General features: G+C 43.8%; 1 protein-coding gene across 5 annotated transcripts in view; it reads left to right on the forward strand.

Annotated features, from left to right (window-relative positions):
* Positions 1-16,736, forward strand: part of KCNQ5 (potassium voltage-gated channel subfamily Q member 5) — a gene marked incomplete at its 5' end in the record, with an annotated part of 580,126 nt that overhangs the window by 368,531 nt on the left and 194,859 nt on the right. For all 5 annotated transcript variants that reach the window (XM_082633969.1, XM_082633971.1, XM_082633973.1 and 2 more), the window contains one exon: positions 5,930-6,020. In XM_082633969.1, coding sequence (XP_082490095.1) covers positions 5,930-6,020 — 91 coding nt within the window. The remainder of the gene's footprint in view (positions 1-5,929; positions 6,021-16,736) is intronic.

Below are 16,736 nucleotides of genomic sequence, written 5' to 3' on the forward strand. Positions count from 1 at the left end.
CTTCTAAAGGACGAAAGGTCTACACCAAAGTGAATTTCCTCAGAAACGAAATAGAAATGATTGCTTCAGGCAAAATAAAAGCCAGTAGTTGTTACAGAATAATTTTGCAGGAATACAGATTTTATGATATCTCAGGATTAATATATAAAAGAAAGAATATTCATATTTTTTCAAAATTATTTTAAAATCTACCTCTGGGGGGAAATAAACAATTAGGACTAAATATATGGAAATAAATATCTAAAATGCTCTAGGATTAAAAAAAAAAAAAAACCTTACCTAAGTTGGTGACCTCCGCCAAACGGGCCATTTTGCAGCTCCCAGCCCCTGGCCTCCTCAGATATCTCCCACCACAGGCTTCTAATTTTTTGTGAGCCATGGATGCATCAGCAGTCTGGTAAAGCCTGTGAACCATTCCTCAGCATAATTTTTTTTTTTGAGTTAAATGCTTCTTTTTTTTTTTTTTTTTTAGTTTCTGCTTTATAACAAAGTGAATCAGTCATACATATACATCTGTTCCCACATCCCTTCCCTCTTGCATCTCCCTCCCTCCCACCCTCCCTTTCCCACCCCTCCAGGCAGTCACAAAGCACCGAGCTGATCTCCCTGTGCTCTGCGGCTGCTTCCCACTATCTATCTACCTTACGTTTGGTAGTGTATATATGTTCATGCCTCTCTCTCACTTTGTCCCAGCTTACCCCTCCCCCTCCCCATATCCTCACGTCCATTCTCTAGTAGGTCTGTGTCTTTATTCCTGTTTTACCCCTAGGTTCTTCATGACATTTTTTTTTCTTAAATTCCTAGAGTCTGTCATACAGAGTGAAGTAAGTCAGAAAGAGAAAGACAAATACCGTATGCTAACACATATATATGGAATTTAAGCATAATTTTTTTAAATGCATAAAATACAGGTGATTACAAAAGAAAAAAATTACATTGAAATGCTATTGTTAAAATATTAAACAAGTTTCTGATATAGTAATACATGTGCTTCTTTATTAATGCATTAAAAAAACAACTCCCAGCAGTGGGTCTTATAACTACCATAATCTTGCAACAGTGATGTGGCAAAATCAGTATCTAAGATGAAACATAACTGTTTCATCTACAGCTGTAAAATGGTATATGAAAATATCTGTGATTTCTCTGAGTGACAGAGTCACGAGTCCCGCTGACGCCATCATGGTTTTTGCCATGGTTCGTGACAAAGACGTAATTTTTTCCCATCCCCTTTCACAGCCCCTCAAAATTCTATCTGCAGAGCCCTTGGAGGCCCGTGGGCCCTGGATTAAGACGCCCCTTGTCCAGTGATTGTTGCCTTTGCCCCCACTTCTGTTCAGCCCACAGACAGGTGGAGAGGGGGCATTGAGAGCGTGCACACAGGTGCGGGCCCCTCAGGAGCAGGGAGGTCAGCAGAGCCACACTCAGACCCAGCAGTGTAGGCTGTCCCCTCAGGGATGACGCTGTCAGCCCAGTGCTTCTCCAGCCAGGGAGTCTGTCTCTGACAGGGCCACCAAGAGCCACTTCACAGCAGCGTGTGTCCGTCCTTCTCCATGGTGTCACTCTCCACGATGAGGAAGTGTCCCCAGATATCCCTTATGCCACTTACCCAAACCTTCTGTGCTCCGTCTGCACTTTCTTCTCTGCTCGGTCTACACATTCACTTCCTCCAGGAGAAAAGCGCCTCCATATTCCAGCCAGACTTTGTGCCCAGCACTCAGATGCACAATTCCCTGTGGACTTCTGAGACTGGATTGTCCTCTTCTCCTCAAAATCAGTTTTTCCTCCTCACTCTCCTGACCTTTCCCCTCCTGGCTTGTTAGGAGCATCACCAATAACTATGGACAGGCACTGCAGACTTCTCAGCCCCACCTCCCTTCCCAGCCTCTACCCCTGAGCCTCAGAGTTACCAAGTCAGGAAGCTCCTGTGTTCACAGCGTCCAGTCTGCCTCTCCGTCCTACCCTCATTTCTGCCAGTGAGTTCACAACCTAACCTGGTCACCATAACTCCCGACCCTGCTTCTCAGGTACTCAGAGACTCGCCTGCCGACTTATTTTCCCGCAGAGCAATTCTGATGATATTAGCTTCCTGTTCAAAAATGTTCAGTGGTTCCCACTGTCTCCTGAACTAAGGACAGGCCCTGACTTACCCACCATGGCCCCAGACTCCCAATTCAACCACCTGTCTCATCCTGTGCTACAGTTAAGCTCGATAACTTTTTGTTCCATGAAACAGGGAGCAAATACTTTATCTCATTCATATTCTGCCATGTTGCCTTTCTCCTATGGTACCCTCTTTCTGGAATGTGTTTCTCCAGAAACTTCTCTTGTTGAAACCCAACTGTTCCTTCAAAGGCCAGCTCCAGCAACACCCATTTTTGGAGATTTTCTTGATGTGCTTCCATGATTCCCAACTGAAGAGAACCCCTCCCCACTTTCAAGCACTGGGACATTTCTCCTAGCACACGTCTGTCTCTACCCTTTATGATGACCCTGTGTGTTCACCTCACACACCACACTGGATCTTCAGTTCCTTACAGGTAGGGGCTGCTTTGATTTACGCTCGTCCCTCGGTTGTGCTTGGCATGACATCTTTCGCGGACATGTTTTCAGTGGAACCAAGATGATTCCTATGCAAAAAAATGAACTTGCAGGAATAACCTGCCTTACGTTTTTCATGATCCACCAGAGGATAAGCTAGCTAGCAGGTGTTCACTCACTCTATCCTGTTGATTACTTAGTGAATTTTGGTGACACTGTACTTGCACCTGGCCTTCACCCACACGGGTGAATGGCCTAGAGTGTCCTTCTTCCCAGCCACCCAGCCGTTGTGCTGACCAACTCCTCCTGGGCCTTCAGGGCTCATTTTGGTCCATACGTGCTTCAGGAAGTCTTCCCAAACCCCAAGTTTGGCTTCATGGACATTCCACCTGTGCAGTCCTATGGAGCCCAGAACTTTGAAAGGTGCCACACTTGGTGTCATGCTCTGCTGTCACCGTCTTGAAACTCTTAATACTTTTTAAACAAAGGGCTCCCACGTTTTCACTTTGCACTCAACTCCACAAGCGAAGTAACCAGTCCTGCCTAATCCCTCCCCTCTTGTATGCTCCTGGCGTCCCCTGTACCTTCCCTATCCTTGCAATCATCACTCAGAATTTTAATTTTCTTTTTACATCTGTTTACTACCCTGTATGCCTCAACAGATCCTGAACTCTGAGAAGGCAAGAAAAGAAAATCTTATTTATTGTTATATCCCTGTGGCTCAGCCTGGTATTATATGCTTAATCAATATTTGCTGATTGGACAAGTGGATGAATGGTTGAGGAAAGGAAGGAATTCATTAATGAATGTATTTGTTCATCACAGCCCCTCAAGCAGCCAGGGCAGTGCAGGTATTTGGCTTGCTGTCGTCAGATGGGTCCCCATAGAAATAACAGAATTCTAGCACAGAAACTACTCTTATCAGAAAGGAGGATAACATCAGCTCAAGAAAGAAATTGGGCAAAGTAGTGACATGAAGGGAAAAGATTAAGCAACACCCAACTGTTAATGAAGAAGCCGCTAGCAAAAGGGCTCGTGATGTAGGTCTTTTTTTGTTTTTGTTTTTAAATAGGATTTACTTTTTTTTTTTATTTATTCATTTATTTATTTATTTAGGGCTGTGTTGGGTCTTCGTTTCTGTGCAAGGGCTTTCTCCAGTTGTGGCAAGCGGGGGCCACTCTTCATCACGGTGCGTGGGCCTCTCACCATCGCGGCCTCTCTTGTTACGGAGCACAAGCTCCAGACGCGCAGGCTCAGCAGTTGTGGCTCACGGGCCCCGTTGCTCCACGGCATATAGGATCCTCCCAGACCAGGGCTCAAACCTGTGTCCCCTGCATTAGCAGGCAGACTCTCAACCACTGCACCACCAGGGAAGCCCCTGTAGGTGTGTTTTGAACAAACACGGAGATCATGAGGCCGCCGTTGGGATGCCCTTGGAAGAAGGTGTCTTAGTGACTGAGTCATCCCCTGCTTGCTCCTCTGAATGTTTTCTGCTGAACCTGGACTTAGGAGGCATCTATAGATAACAGCCCCTCACTGGAGGGAAACATCTGTCACTCGTTACTTGATGCCACTTCATCCTCCAAACTCCCTCAGTGATCCCTGGATTTCACTTTCTCGTGAATAGTTCGGGGGTCTGTAGGTGTGCTGGAATTTGATGTCTAGTTTACAGTCTGCTAGGGCCAATTTAAAATATAGTCCAAACAATTCTGAATCATCAGGTACATGAGACCAAAGTATGATGAGTTGTTATTAACTCACGTACCAGGTTTTCTCCCTAGTAGAGTCCTTCCTTTTGAAGGCTTCTGCTATTCAGAATAACTGCCTCCCTCTCAGTTGGAAGGGATAGAGAAGTACCCCCAGAAGTCTTGCTGAGCCAAGAACATCACTGCCGGCCTCCTCTGTGCTCCTCAGCGACACCTTGTGGCAACTCAAGGACACACAGTGCTTGAACCCCTCTTCCTGCCAAGCAGCCTGGGATGAGGAACAATATGTTCTTAATTCTCAGTTTCCATATCTGCAAAATGAGAACAATGAGATTTCTACTCCATAAATTTGAGAGGATAACGTGGATAGTGCATGTGAAAGGGGCTTAGCTTAGTATCTCGCTTATACGAAACCCTCCGAATGTGAATAATTATCAGCATACCCACTTCGGGTTCTGTGCTGAAATAGATATAAAGAAATAAGGAATACATGGTATCAGTCAGGAGTCAGCAGACTTTCCTCTAAAGGCCAGAGAGAGTAAATACTTCAGTCTTGTGCTTAGAGCGCAAGTCTCAGTTCTGCAGTTCTTGTATGAGCGCAGCCATAGGGAATACACAAATGAATGGATGTGGCTGTGTGCCAATAAAACTTTATTGGCCAGATTTGTCCCCAGGCCATAAGTCACCAATCCCTGGCTATCAGCCCTTGGGAGCCCCCAGTCAAGTGTGGTAGAAAGACGTGCAGATTCATCAGGGCAAGTCAAGAGGCAGAGGCCAGCTGTACTAAAGAACACAAAGCTGATGTTTTACAGGAGATTGTTGAGTAAAAGATGAGATGAGTACCATGTGAGTAAAAGTAAGAAATACGACTTTTAGGGAAAAGAGCTCAGATACTGGGATTTTTGTTTTTTGAATTTCAGGATAAGTAACTTCAACTTTAAAACCGAGCCTGCACTTTTTATTAGACGTTTACTTTGGGAACTCAGCCACCCGCTCCACCGGACTGCAGAAGTTCCGTATTTCTAGGAATGAAAATGTCTGTAGGTGGACTAGTGGAAAATGCTCTCTGTCACTGCAGCACAAGTAGAGTTGGGGGCATTTCTCTAGGGGTCTGACCGGAAGGGAATGGGAAGCACGTGGGTAGCAAAGGAAGTCGTTTTCTGTTCTTGTTATTACTGTAAAGAAACGGCAAATGAGAATCCAGGAACAATACTAGACTCTGAAAAGGAGCCAGTGGCTTAGTAAGCACTTAGAACCCTTGACAGTTCACCAAAGCTGCCGAACATGAGTCTGCTCCTTTGACAGGAGAGCAGCTACCACCTGAGCTCCTGAGCAGGAGAACAAAACACGTCTGGGCCTTTCAGGACCCCTGTTTGGGAAAGCCCTTTCTAGGAAACTTGCAGAGTCTTAGCTGTGGACATTTAAGTACAGCACACACGCATACGTACACATGCACACACACATTCATCCTTCTCATCAGTAAAGTTGCAAAGGAGCCCCATTTGCACTGGACATCACATTGTATTCTGATATTCAAAATGGCTAGTCCCTTTTAGGGCTGTTATGATTGAATCAATGCCAATTCAAATGGATCTGGTGCTTTATCCATTAGAAATAAGAACTTAAGTCTGTCATGCTAAGGCAAGTTTCTCATCAGATCTCTTTTTTTTGTTGTCTTACAGTTTCCTCCTTGTCTTTGGTTGCTTGATTTTGTCAGTGTTTTCCACCATCCCCGAGCACACAAAGTTGGCCTCAAGTTGCCTCTTGATTCTGGTAAGTGAAACATATGAACAAAAATGTACATAAAGTTTACATGATACAAGAATTGTCTATAATATTTATGCAATGCATTTTGTCCCACGAAAAGTTATCTCTAGAAAAAAGAGAGTTTCTGTGAAGTATAAAAGTTTCAAAGGTCACTGGAACATTTGCCTGCCGTTTTAACCTTTAGTCAATCCCCAAGAATACATAGAAATATTCTAGATTGCTATTATGTAGCAGTATCATGTGTTATAGTTGCATTGTAAGTAGAAGGCAATACTTGGAAGCAGGTTTAATTATGTTTCTCTATGGTAATGAATTACAAGAAGAATCAGCATCTCTGAGGTCTCTTACAATATTGCTAAAAGTTACAGGATAGAGAGCGTTTTCCAGTAACCACAATTTAGCAGTAACTATGTATAGTCAGCCAAGAGCTATGAGCATATGGCACCTCCTAAGAAAACAGAAGGCTTCGTGCTCTTTTCAGCCAGCAGACTGCATTATGAATTTTGCTGCTAATGAAGTTACCTGGTGAGAAATTCTGCAGTTTGCTCTGTTTCCATTATGCTGTCAATCCTCAACCACAGAGAACTGCTCAATTCATTTTAAAATGGAAAAATACCCCAAGATATTTTAGCCTGAATTATTCTGGGCCTTTTAAACTCTTATACTTTCTATTAGAACTGAACTACAGTGCTGTATACTCAAATCACATCTGATTGAAAGTTTGGTTCATTTACATCCATTTTGACCCACTCACTCAGTCCCCAAAATCAAACTTGACAGTCTCAGGACTGTCTGAATGAACTATAAATTGGAACAACTCACTTTTTCCATAAAACCTCCTTGACTAGAGAGGAAAAGAGAGAAAGAGTGGGTGGGGTAAGATGGCCATGTTCCTTAATAAACAGAAATTGGTTATGCGCAGCAGCGAGCATTTAATACAAGAAAAGTATTCTTACCTTGAAGGTGGGAAGTGAAGGATGTCAGCTTGTACAACCTGGGCAGCTGGTCTTTCACCTGTGCTCGCGGAGGTTGGTTTGTGCTTGGAGTGCCAAGACTTCATCAAGTCTCTGCCCTGGGACAGGGAGAAATCACTTTTGAACCTGGAACAAATCTATCCCAATTCGTCTCCATACAAATCGTGCTCAGCGGTATATTGCTAATGTCAAGGTTACTATGGTGAAACCCAAGATAGAAAACAGATAGACTGAAGAGCCCACTGGGGATTTGTTCCATTTACAAGATTCCATTCGGGTAGTAAGCGGGCTTTCAGCCTCCTGCACCCCTTTGATAACAACAGATGGTCTGAGCCAAGGTCTAAGGCAGAGCTGGCTTTTGGGTACATATACAGAACGACAGCTAGGAATTTCAGATCGAAAATACAAATCTGATTTTTAGACCTGGGAGCATGAAAAACTGGATTTACTGCATGACCAATGATATATATTATGAGTAAATCAAGCATTAAGAATCTTGTAAAAAGGTTTCTTTTATAACCAGGTCAAGAATGCAAAATATGAGGTTTGCATCCTCCAAATCTCTGAAATATAAATTCAGTCATTGCTAATGAGTTTCTAAATAATCCAGAGAAACTCACGTTATTCAAAAGCTAAAAGCTGGTTAATATCATGATTTTTAAAACTTCCTGAGCAGTGGACAACTGACCAGAGTTCAGTAACTAGAGTGCATGTGAGTAGATAAAAATGTAGACGTTTTACACATCACTCATCTTTTTTATTTTGCCAGCTTTATTGAGATATAATTGACATATAATATTGTGAAAAGTTAAAGTGTGTAACGTGACAATTTTATATACATACATATTGCAAAATGACTACCACAGTGAAGTCAGTTAACAGTTCATCACCTCACATGGTTGCCATTGTGTGTGGTGTGCGTGTGTGTGCGTGTGTGTGTGTGTGTGTGGTGAGAACTCCTAAGATCTACTCTTTTAGCAAAACGGCCAAGTGGACAGTTCAGTACTGTTAGCTATAGGCACCATGCTGCACATTAGATCCTCAGAACCCATTTGTCTTATAACTGGGAGCTTGTGCACTTTGACCACCTTCACCCATTTCCTCCACCCGCACCTGCACAACCACCAATCTACTGTGTTTCTGCGAGTTCAGGGGTCCCACATAAGTGAAATCATACAGTATTTGTCTTTCTCTGTCTCACTTATTTCACTAAACATAACGCCCTCAAGAGCCATCCATGTTGTCACAAATGGCAAGATTTTGTTCTTTTTATGGCTGAATATTATTCCAGTGTGTGTGTGATATATATATCACATCGCATCTTTACCCATTCATCTGTCAGTGGACACTTAGATTGTCTCCATGTCTTATCCACTGTAAATAGTGCTGGTGTGAACATCGGCATGCATGCATCTTTTCGACTTACAGTTTTCTAGGGATGTATGCCCAGGAGTGGGATCGCAGGATCATATGGTAGTTTTATTTTTTATATTTGGAGGAACCTCCATACTGTTCCCCACAGTGGCTGCACCAATTTACATTCCCACCAGCAGTGCAGGAGGGTTCCCTTTCCTCCACATTCTGTCCAGCACTTCTCTCTCGCTTTTTAATAATAGTCATTCTAACTCGTGTGAGGTGGTATCTTATTGTGGTACTGATTTGCATTTCCCTGATGATTAGTGATGCTGAGTTCTTTTCATATACCTGTTGACCATCTGTAACTCTTCTTTTACCCCTCAGTCTTTTTTTTTTTCCTCTAATGCTCTTGTTTTTAATCAGGTCTATTGAGATACAATTTACATAGAATAAGCATCACCCATTTTAAATGTATAGTTTCATGAGTTTTGAGAAACACATATTGTCATGTGTATTAGTTTCTTAGGGCTGCTGTAACAAAAGTACCACTGTATATATCATATATATTTCATATATGTCATATATGATAATTATATACATCATTATGTTGAGTGAAAGAATTTGATATCATGGAGGTAGTCTTGTGTTTGGCTTCTTTTACTCAACATAATAACTTTGATATTTATTTGTATATTTTTTAATTGAAGTATACTTGATTTGCAATGTTGTGTTAGTTTCAAGTGTGCAGCAAAATGATTCATATATATATATATATATATATATATATATATACTTTTTCATTATGGTTTATTATAGGATATTGAGTATAGTTCCCTGTGCTATATAGTAGGACCTTGTTGTTTATCTATTTTATATATAGTAGTGTGTATAGGTTAATCTCAAACTCCTAATTTACCCCTCACCCCTCCTTCCCCTTTGGTAACCATAAGTTTGTTTTCTATGTCTGTGAGTTTGTTTCTGTTTTGTAAATAAGTTCGTTTGTATCATTTCTTAGATTCCACATATAAGCGCTATCATATGTTACTTGTCTTTCTCTGGTTTACTTCACTTAATATGATAATCTCTAGGTCCATCCATGTTGCTGCTAATGGCATTATTTCATTCTTTTTTTATGGCTGAGTAATATCCCATTGTATATATATACCACATCTTCTTTATCCATTCATCTGTTGATGGACATTTAGGTTACTTCCATGACCTGGCTATTGTATATAGTGCTGCTATGAACATTGGGGTGCATGTATCTTTTCAAAATAGAGTTTTCTCCAGATATATGCCCAGGAGTGGGATTGCTGGATCATATGGTAGCTCTATTTTTAGTTTTTTAAGGAACCTCCTTAAATTGGCAGTACGAATTTACATTCCTACCAACAATGTAGGAGTATCCCTCAGTCTTGAATGCCTTTAGATTTAGCAAAGTAGAAACCAATCCTTTTATGCAAGTGAGGCCTTTGTATTAAGCAGTGGAGTACGTGCTGCAGATGGATTGTCTCTGAAAGCCGTTGCTACACGGCTTTCTGTAGGGAGAGAGTTTGCGTATCCTCCTATTTTTGTGCTATAGTAATAAATTGTCAAGGTGTATGTTTTAAAGCAAAGTGTAATCTTAAAACCTACCTAAAAATATTTGGACTGTGTTGCGGGTGTAAGATTTTACTGATGTTTCTCTTTTCATCAGTGTTTTCTCCAAAGACTGTTGTGTTTTATTTGGACAAAAAAAGATCAAGTATATCCTTTGTTTTTTTCTTTTTCTTATTTAGTAATAAACCGGGAAAGCATGTGTATTTTAATTCTTTTCACTATCAGTTCTTATAGTATATTATAAAAGTTCAATCAGTTGTAGAATACTGGAAAAAGCCAAGAGAAATCTTAATTATTTAGGGACTGTTGTATTTATTCTTTTAGCATGTGTTTTTGAAACAGTTAATCTGATTTCAAAGTCTGTCTATCCTCTGAATTTAACCAAACAGAATACATAGAACACAATTCTGACTAGCATTGTTTTTAGCTCCCAAGATGAAGCATATCTAAAGAATTGCCATCCAATAGTCATAGGAATGGCTTTTAAATGTCTGCAACAATTTACAGTAAAGTCACTTTTGTACACTTTTGGTCACAAATACAACACAGGTGTAAACTTTGAAGACATGTGTAAATCACATACCACAGTTGTGTATGTTTTCATAACTCTGTCCATTTGGGGGTTTTTTAAAAGATATTCCCACATTCTAGCTAATTCTATTTCTGGCAGGTAGAAGACACCCACGCTTCCGGCAGGGAGCGCCTTTAGGCAGAGCGGCCCCTGGACAAGCTTCCAGGCGGCTCACCTCCTTGACACTCACGCTTTCCACTTGTTTCCTTGAGTGCACCAGCGTGTCAGGGGCAGGTGCCTCCTCACCTCCTGGGGTCCCCCCGGAGTCCTCCGCTCTCTGTCCCCCACCCCAAGGGGAGGCTCTCATTGTTCTCATCCCCCTGCTAGTGAGTTCAAGAAACCACTTCTCTGTGTCTTGGTTTTCTCATCTGTTAAAAGTGGGTAGTAATATCTGCTATTTCATAAAGTTGTTGTGAGGATTAAATCCCAGTGCTTAGCCCCGGGCTCAGCACAGAGAATGCATCAAATATTACGGTCACTGGCTCTTCCATATACAGTGGAACCTAATGGGGGCACAAGGGCAGTGAACCGGGGGTATTTGAAAAGGCTGCATTTGAGATCATACTGTACTTTTGTAATAGAAAACAAGTATCTCACCACAAACGCTGTAACTTAAGGCAGCTCTTCACACAGGCGTGTCCGTCTAACCAGAAGTGACTCAGTGCATTGCTCACGTGCACAATAACCTCTTATGTTTGGTGACTAAGGAAACAGATTTCTACTCTTGTAGTTTTCTGGTAAATGCATCTGATGACCACGCTCATGGCTTTCAAAGCTCTTTCCTCAGTGCCAGCTGGCTCGGTGGAGCACTGCTGAGGGATAGCCCGGGATTTAACAGAGCGGTTTGCTCAGCTCACTCTGGGCACAGAATTTATGAACTCGAGAGGACAATGCAAAGCCATGTGCCCAAGTGCCAGGGACAGTGAAAAGCTGGTGTTGATTTCCTAGGTTTTGTAAATTCTTCAGAACTGTAAGGGAACTAGCTTTTTTTAAAGTACCTTTCACGTATCAGACTCCTTGAGTTCTTATTAAAACAAAAAAAAAACTTGCTATGTAAGTATTATTCCTCCCATTTTACCGTACCAAGTTGTACAGGAGCCCAGGCTGCTTCCCAGGCCTGGCTACCACCTCGCACCCTCCTGCGCCTCAGTCCAGACCGATGAGTCTCCCCAGTGTATTTCCAGGGCTCAGGGAAGCCCTGCCAGCTGAGGCTTCCTTGTGGTTCTATATATGCCAAGTGATGCCCGCGACCCTCTCATTTAGATTAAGTTAGTTTCTTTTTTCTTACAGAGTCCATCTACAAAGTTATCACAAATGGGTGTATCCCTGCACACCACTAGTTCTTCGTATCAAGAATTCCAAATCTGATTTTGTAAACAATCAGCAGCCAATCTGTGGGGTAAACAGTCCCAGCTCGCTTTGTGCGGGTGAGCTGAGCACCGTGCTGGTGAAGGGAGCGCTCCTAGCTCCAGTTAAACGATTGTGGAAGGTTTTGTTTCGGTTTGTTTTGATTTCACGAGCCTGAGGTTGTATGTTTCTGCATTTCATATCCCACCTTCTTAACAGCAGTGCTGTTTTGGAGTGCATTTCCTTTGTATTGGATATCTTCTTGTCTTCCAGATTAATTTTAAAGTATTCATTTTTGGCCTTTAAATGTAGATTGTCCAACGTGATGATTTGTACATATTTCCGGTGACAAATCTTCACCAGATGACCTCTCCTCTTAATGAAAATGATGTATAGCATTTGAAAAATTTTCATTGAAGGTGGTCATTTCTTAAACTGCCCACCCACAAGCAGTAAAAGGAATGTCGTTATCAGTTTTGGCAAGAAGAGAATATCTCAGCGTGTTTGCTCCCCTCTGCCCTCCTGCTGTGTGAGAAGGGCTCCCAACCACAAGTGGATTGTGCTAATACACATCTGGACGAGACTCAAACACATGGTCAGAGATCCAGGTTTTCCCAAACATCTTAGCTGTTTGGCACCTTCTGAATCGAGTTTATGCATATTTGCTGGTTTTGCTTCGTGTAGCAAAGCAAACATGGGTTTGCTGTTTCTGTGCACAATGAATCAGTTCCTGAAATGTGTACAAATCCAACTTAGGCAGATCTAATTATATCTTCCATGCACTAGTGTAGCTTACCATTTAAAGAAAATCTGTAGTGCAGAGTCCCCCCTTGAAAAGCTAATAACTACATAATTAATCTGTGTTCCATGTTTGTTTTCTTTTTCTAATGTGGATACACGCGGGGGTTTTGTGTTGTGGTTTTTTTTAATTGCTATAAACTACCTATTATGTAACATGGTAATTGAAGAATTAGACAGGTTGTTAACCATTTCCCATCTGTCAGTATTGGCAGAGTGGGGAATCAGCCACAGACACATGTACCCATCCTCGCAAAGTAGAAAGGCTTGCGCATAAAATTATATGGATTTGATGTAGAAGATTACATGAGATCTTTACGTTTAAAGCTCTGGCATGAACATTGTGAGACAGGATAACAGAATGTCAGGACAAGGATCCGTTCGAGGGTCTTCAGTCTTCCATGGGTAGGAGATGTGAAGTGATCAGAACTGAGGAGTGAGCAGTGCTCCTGTCTGTTTATCTCATCCCTGTAATTTCGTGCCGAAAGCGCTCAGAATATCCCAGCCAACACTGAAAACTGCCGTTATTTTCCTTTGCTTGTCTTTCATCAAGGCAAATGCAAATAAACTTTAAAATGATTCATGGAGGCTAACGACCCTCATCAATCTGCTGATGACCGAAAAGAAAATGCAGGAGCAGTTTGCACCTACACTGAATCTTAACCGAGGGATAATAATATAGTAGGGGAGTTGCTCTGTGAAAAGTACTTCAGATTCAGAGGGAAGAGTTGTTCACGTTGAAGGTAATGGAATTATGCCTGAACAAGACCATGTCTCTATCCACAAGTAAGGAAGCGAAGAACTTCCACACTTCCGACATGAGCACCGGGTGGTCCACTCTGTGTCGCAGAACCGCTCTGCACGGTTCTATGTCAGGACATGATGAGCAGCCCTCAGCCAGGCCCACACTGATGCTGACCCGCTGTGCCCTTTGACACCACAGAGGCATATTCAGCCGAGAGGGACAGAGAGCAACAGGGTGGTGGTAGAGGGTTGCTAGAAAATGATAGAGTCCTAGAAGGGTTGCAGCAGAAGGAAGAATGCCCTCCCCTCACCACCTTTCCAGGTTTAAGTAATTTCCACCGTTTGAAACCTGCTCAGACACCTGCTTCTGTCTGGAATGAACTGGCTGTAACCTAGGCTTCCCTCAGCAGCAGCCGCTTGACGGTGAATCTCCTCCCTTCTTCATTTACTCCACAGCATTTCGGTGGCTCCCAGTGTCCATGAGGCTTTTTGGGGGAAGCTGAGGATACGGCAGTGAGCACAGCAGGCAAAACTCTGTCCTGGTGGAACGCACATCTGTATTGGGAAGACAGAGTAAACAGATGAACCAGTCAAGTGTTAAAAATAAAAGTAAAGCAGGAGAAAGGAATAGATAACTGGGTGTTTCCATCGCGTGTACAGAGAGGTCCACCGGATAGGGCAGCTCCTAGCAGAGCCTTCAGTGAGGTGGGGCAACCCGCCGTGCAGTGATTAGAGGAAAGAACGTACCAGGCAGATGGAGCATCCAGGGTGAAAGCCTCAGAAGGGCAAGAGGACCAGGATGACGGAGGGAGAGGAAGCCAGAGGCGGGTGGAGGAAAGTGAGGCATGGCTCGGACTGCACATCTCTGGAGCACAGGATCCAAAGCTGACTCAGCGACAGCACTTCATACAGTGGGAGCTGGTGGCAAATCATCAAGAAATTTGATGAAAGAAGATGGCAAGACGGCCAGTGGTTTAATTGCACAGCATTAGTATTGAAATGTTCACAGGATCATAGATATGGCACCAAAATTAAGCCCCTATGCAGTGCCTGACCTAGAATGGACCGGAGCGGGGAGTCACTGGTGGCAGCCCTCAGCGAGCAGTTGACATCATTCCCCCTCTCCTCATTCCCCGGGCTCCAGGCCTTAATTCGCTGCAGTTTTAACTCAATTTATATGAAGTGCCTCCTACCTTCCAGCCCCTGTGCTGGGGACTGGAGCCCCAGATATGAGTAAGGCACTGTCCTGACCTGGAAGCAGGTCTAGAGCACATTCCTGTCTACAGGCTCTGACACAGAAAAAAATGAAAAACCTTGAAATCATAGAGAATAAATTACGAAATTAGGAGATGAAAGAAAACGGGGTTAGTTTGACATTTTAATTCCCACTTTAACGTATATGGACAGAGAATAAACCTATCTCACATCATTGATTTCTCATGAAAACTATGGACAAGATTACCAAAGTCTGTTTCCAATATAGGTACTACTGATCACGCTTATATAGGGAATTTGGGGTTGGAACTATATAAAGGCAAAGCTGGAAGCAATGGGGTGGCCCCCTGTTCCTGTGCAGGCCTGTGTCACCCTCAGATATCAAATACTGGGTTGGAATACGGCGGGGGCCCTGTTCGCCTGCAGGCCTGTATCAGGGGTCACGATTAAGGTGAAAAGACACATCGTGCTTCTGCAAAGTAGAGAAAAAATTTCCAAGCTGTAAATGGCAGCTTGACAAACAACATTACAGGCTGGATTCCAGGAGAATGCTGCAGGCCTGGCTTCCTCTGGGGCTGGAAATCATAATGAATCCACAGAACATACTGAAAAATGGAGAACAGAATGGAGACTTGCGAGTGTGGCCGGCCCTCCAGCTGCAGCTACTGGAGACTGCAGGCGTGTCGGTGCTGCAGGACCTGCGCATCCGGAGAAACCCTGGACAGCCCCCTCCGGAAACAGAGCAGCGTCAACCAAGGCACCCTAGGGTGAGGCCGGGGGTGGAGGAGTACCAGCCCTGGGTGTGCAGGCAGGGGCCCCCCACTGCCCACCCTAACTCTCCTGAACGTCACTTCCTTAAATCAGGTGGCATCAAGTACAAATCGACATCAAGTGCAGCCTTCGAAGAAAAGAACAATCCCAGCCTGGCCAGAGGGTGTCCTGCACGGTGGGGGGTGGGGGGTGGGGCGTCCTGCCACTTTGGCCTCTTTGACTTCATGGATGGTGCTAATAATGGGGGCACATGTGACCTGATGACACACCTGTGAATCTGACGGGGGCTGCAGGGTTCTGCCCCACTTGGCCAACCCATCTGCGTCTCTCCTGCAAGCTGCTTGCTGGGTCACTCGCTGGCTTTGCCCTGGGGTCCCCCACAGTGGAGCTTGCATGCTCAGGGCCACTGTAGCCAGGCAGGGATGGGCATCCCACCGCTCAGGCAGGCAAGTGTGTGACCAGGTTGGGAAGCTTGTCTGCTTGTAGAGCCCAGGAAAGAGGTCCGGGCTGGGGTCAGAAAGGGGAAACATCAGAGGGGCGTTCAGAGGACAAGTGCTTCCTTGAGTCCCCTCTGCAGCCTGAAGGATATCTTTTACCTTGAGCTGCTCATCGATTCATTCATTCGTTTATTCACTCATCGAATATTCGCTAAACACCTATCAGGGATGCTGTGAGCCAGAGGCCCTGCCCACAATACACACCAGCTGTACACTGACACTCATACCTTCCCTATCCCTGTCTGTCATAGTTCCTCAAAACCATTTTTCTACTTAAATCAGGTGGAGAATTTTGAGTATTATGCAAATGCAATTTGTTCTCTTTCTTCACAATTCCGTAATGCAAATTGCGTCATATGTGATGCTCAATTGGGTAATGATGTCAACGTAACGGAAGTTAAACATGATTTTTCCCAAACGGCAGCGGCTGAGCGTAAAGCGTGTCAGCCTAGCTGAACGCAGCGAGCCTGAAGGGGCGCACACCGCCGTGGCGCCTTCTTTATTTTGGAAACTTGCTCTGCCTTGGAAGTGCCCATGGGACGATTCTTCCCAACCTGCGCAAACGACACAAATGTAAAGCTATGCGTCTTTAGCACCACTGTATCTTGTGCAAACCCTGTGCCTCTCTACCTGTGACGTGTGATGCGGGGCCCTTGTCTCCAAACCCAGCAGCCTGCACCCTCCTGACACACCCCATCGGGCTCTCTCCACATTGATGTAGGTGACGGCCAGGATTGCTGAAGCAGCTGTTAGAACTCAACATCTCTTTTTAACTGTACTAATATCTTATTAGGATTGTTGTTTATGTTAGGTTTCTGTTTAGAAGGTTCCATAGGCTCAGAGTGGTTTG

The sequence above is a fragment of the Mesoplodon mirus genome, assembly GCF_964341445.2.
Source record: "Mesoplodon mirus genome assembly, chromosome: 10".
NCBI classification, from domain to species: domain Eukaryota; kingdom Metazoa; phylum Chordata; class Mammalia; order Artiodactyla; family Ziphiidae; genus Mesoplodon; species Mesoplodon mirus.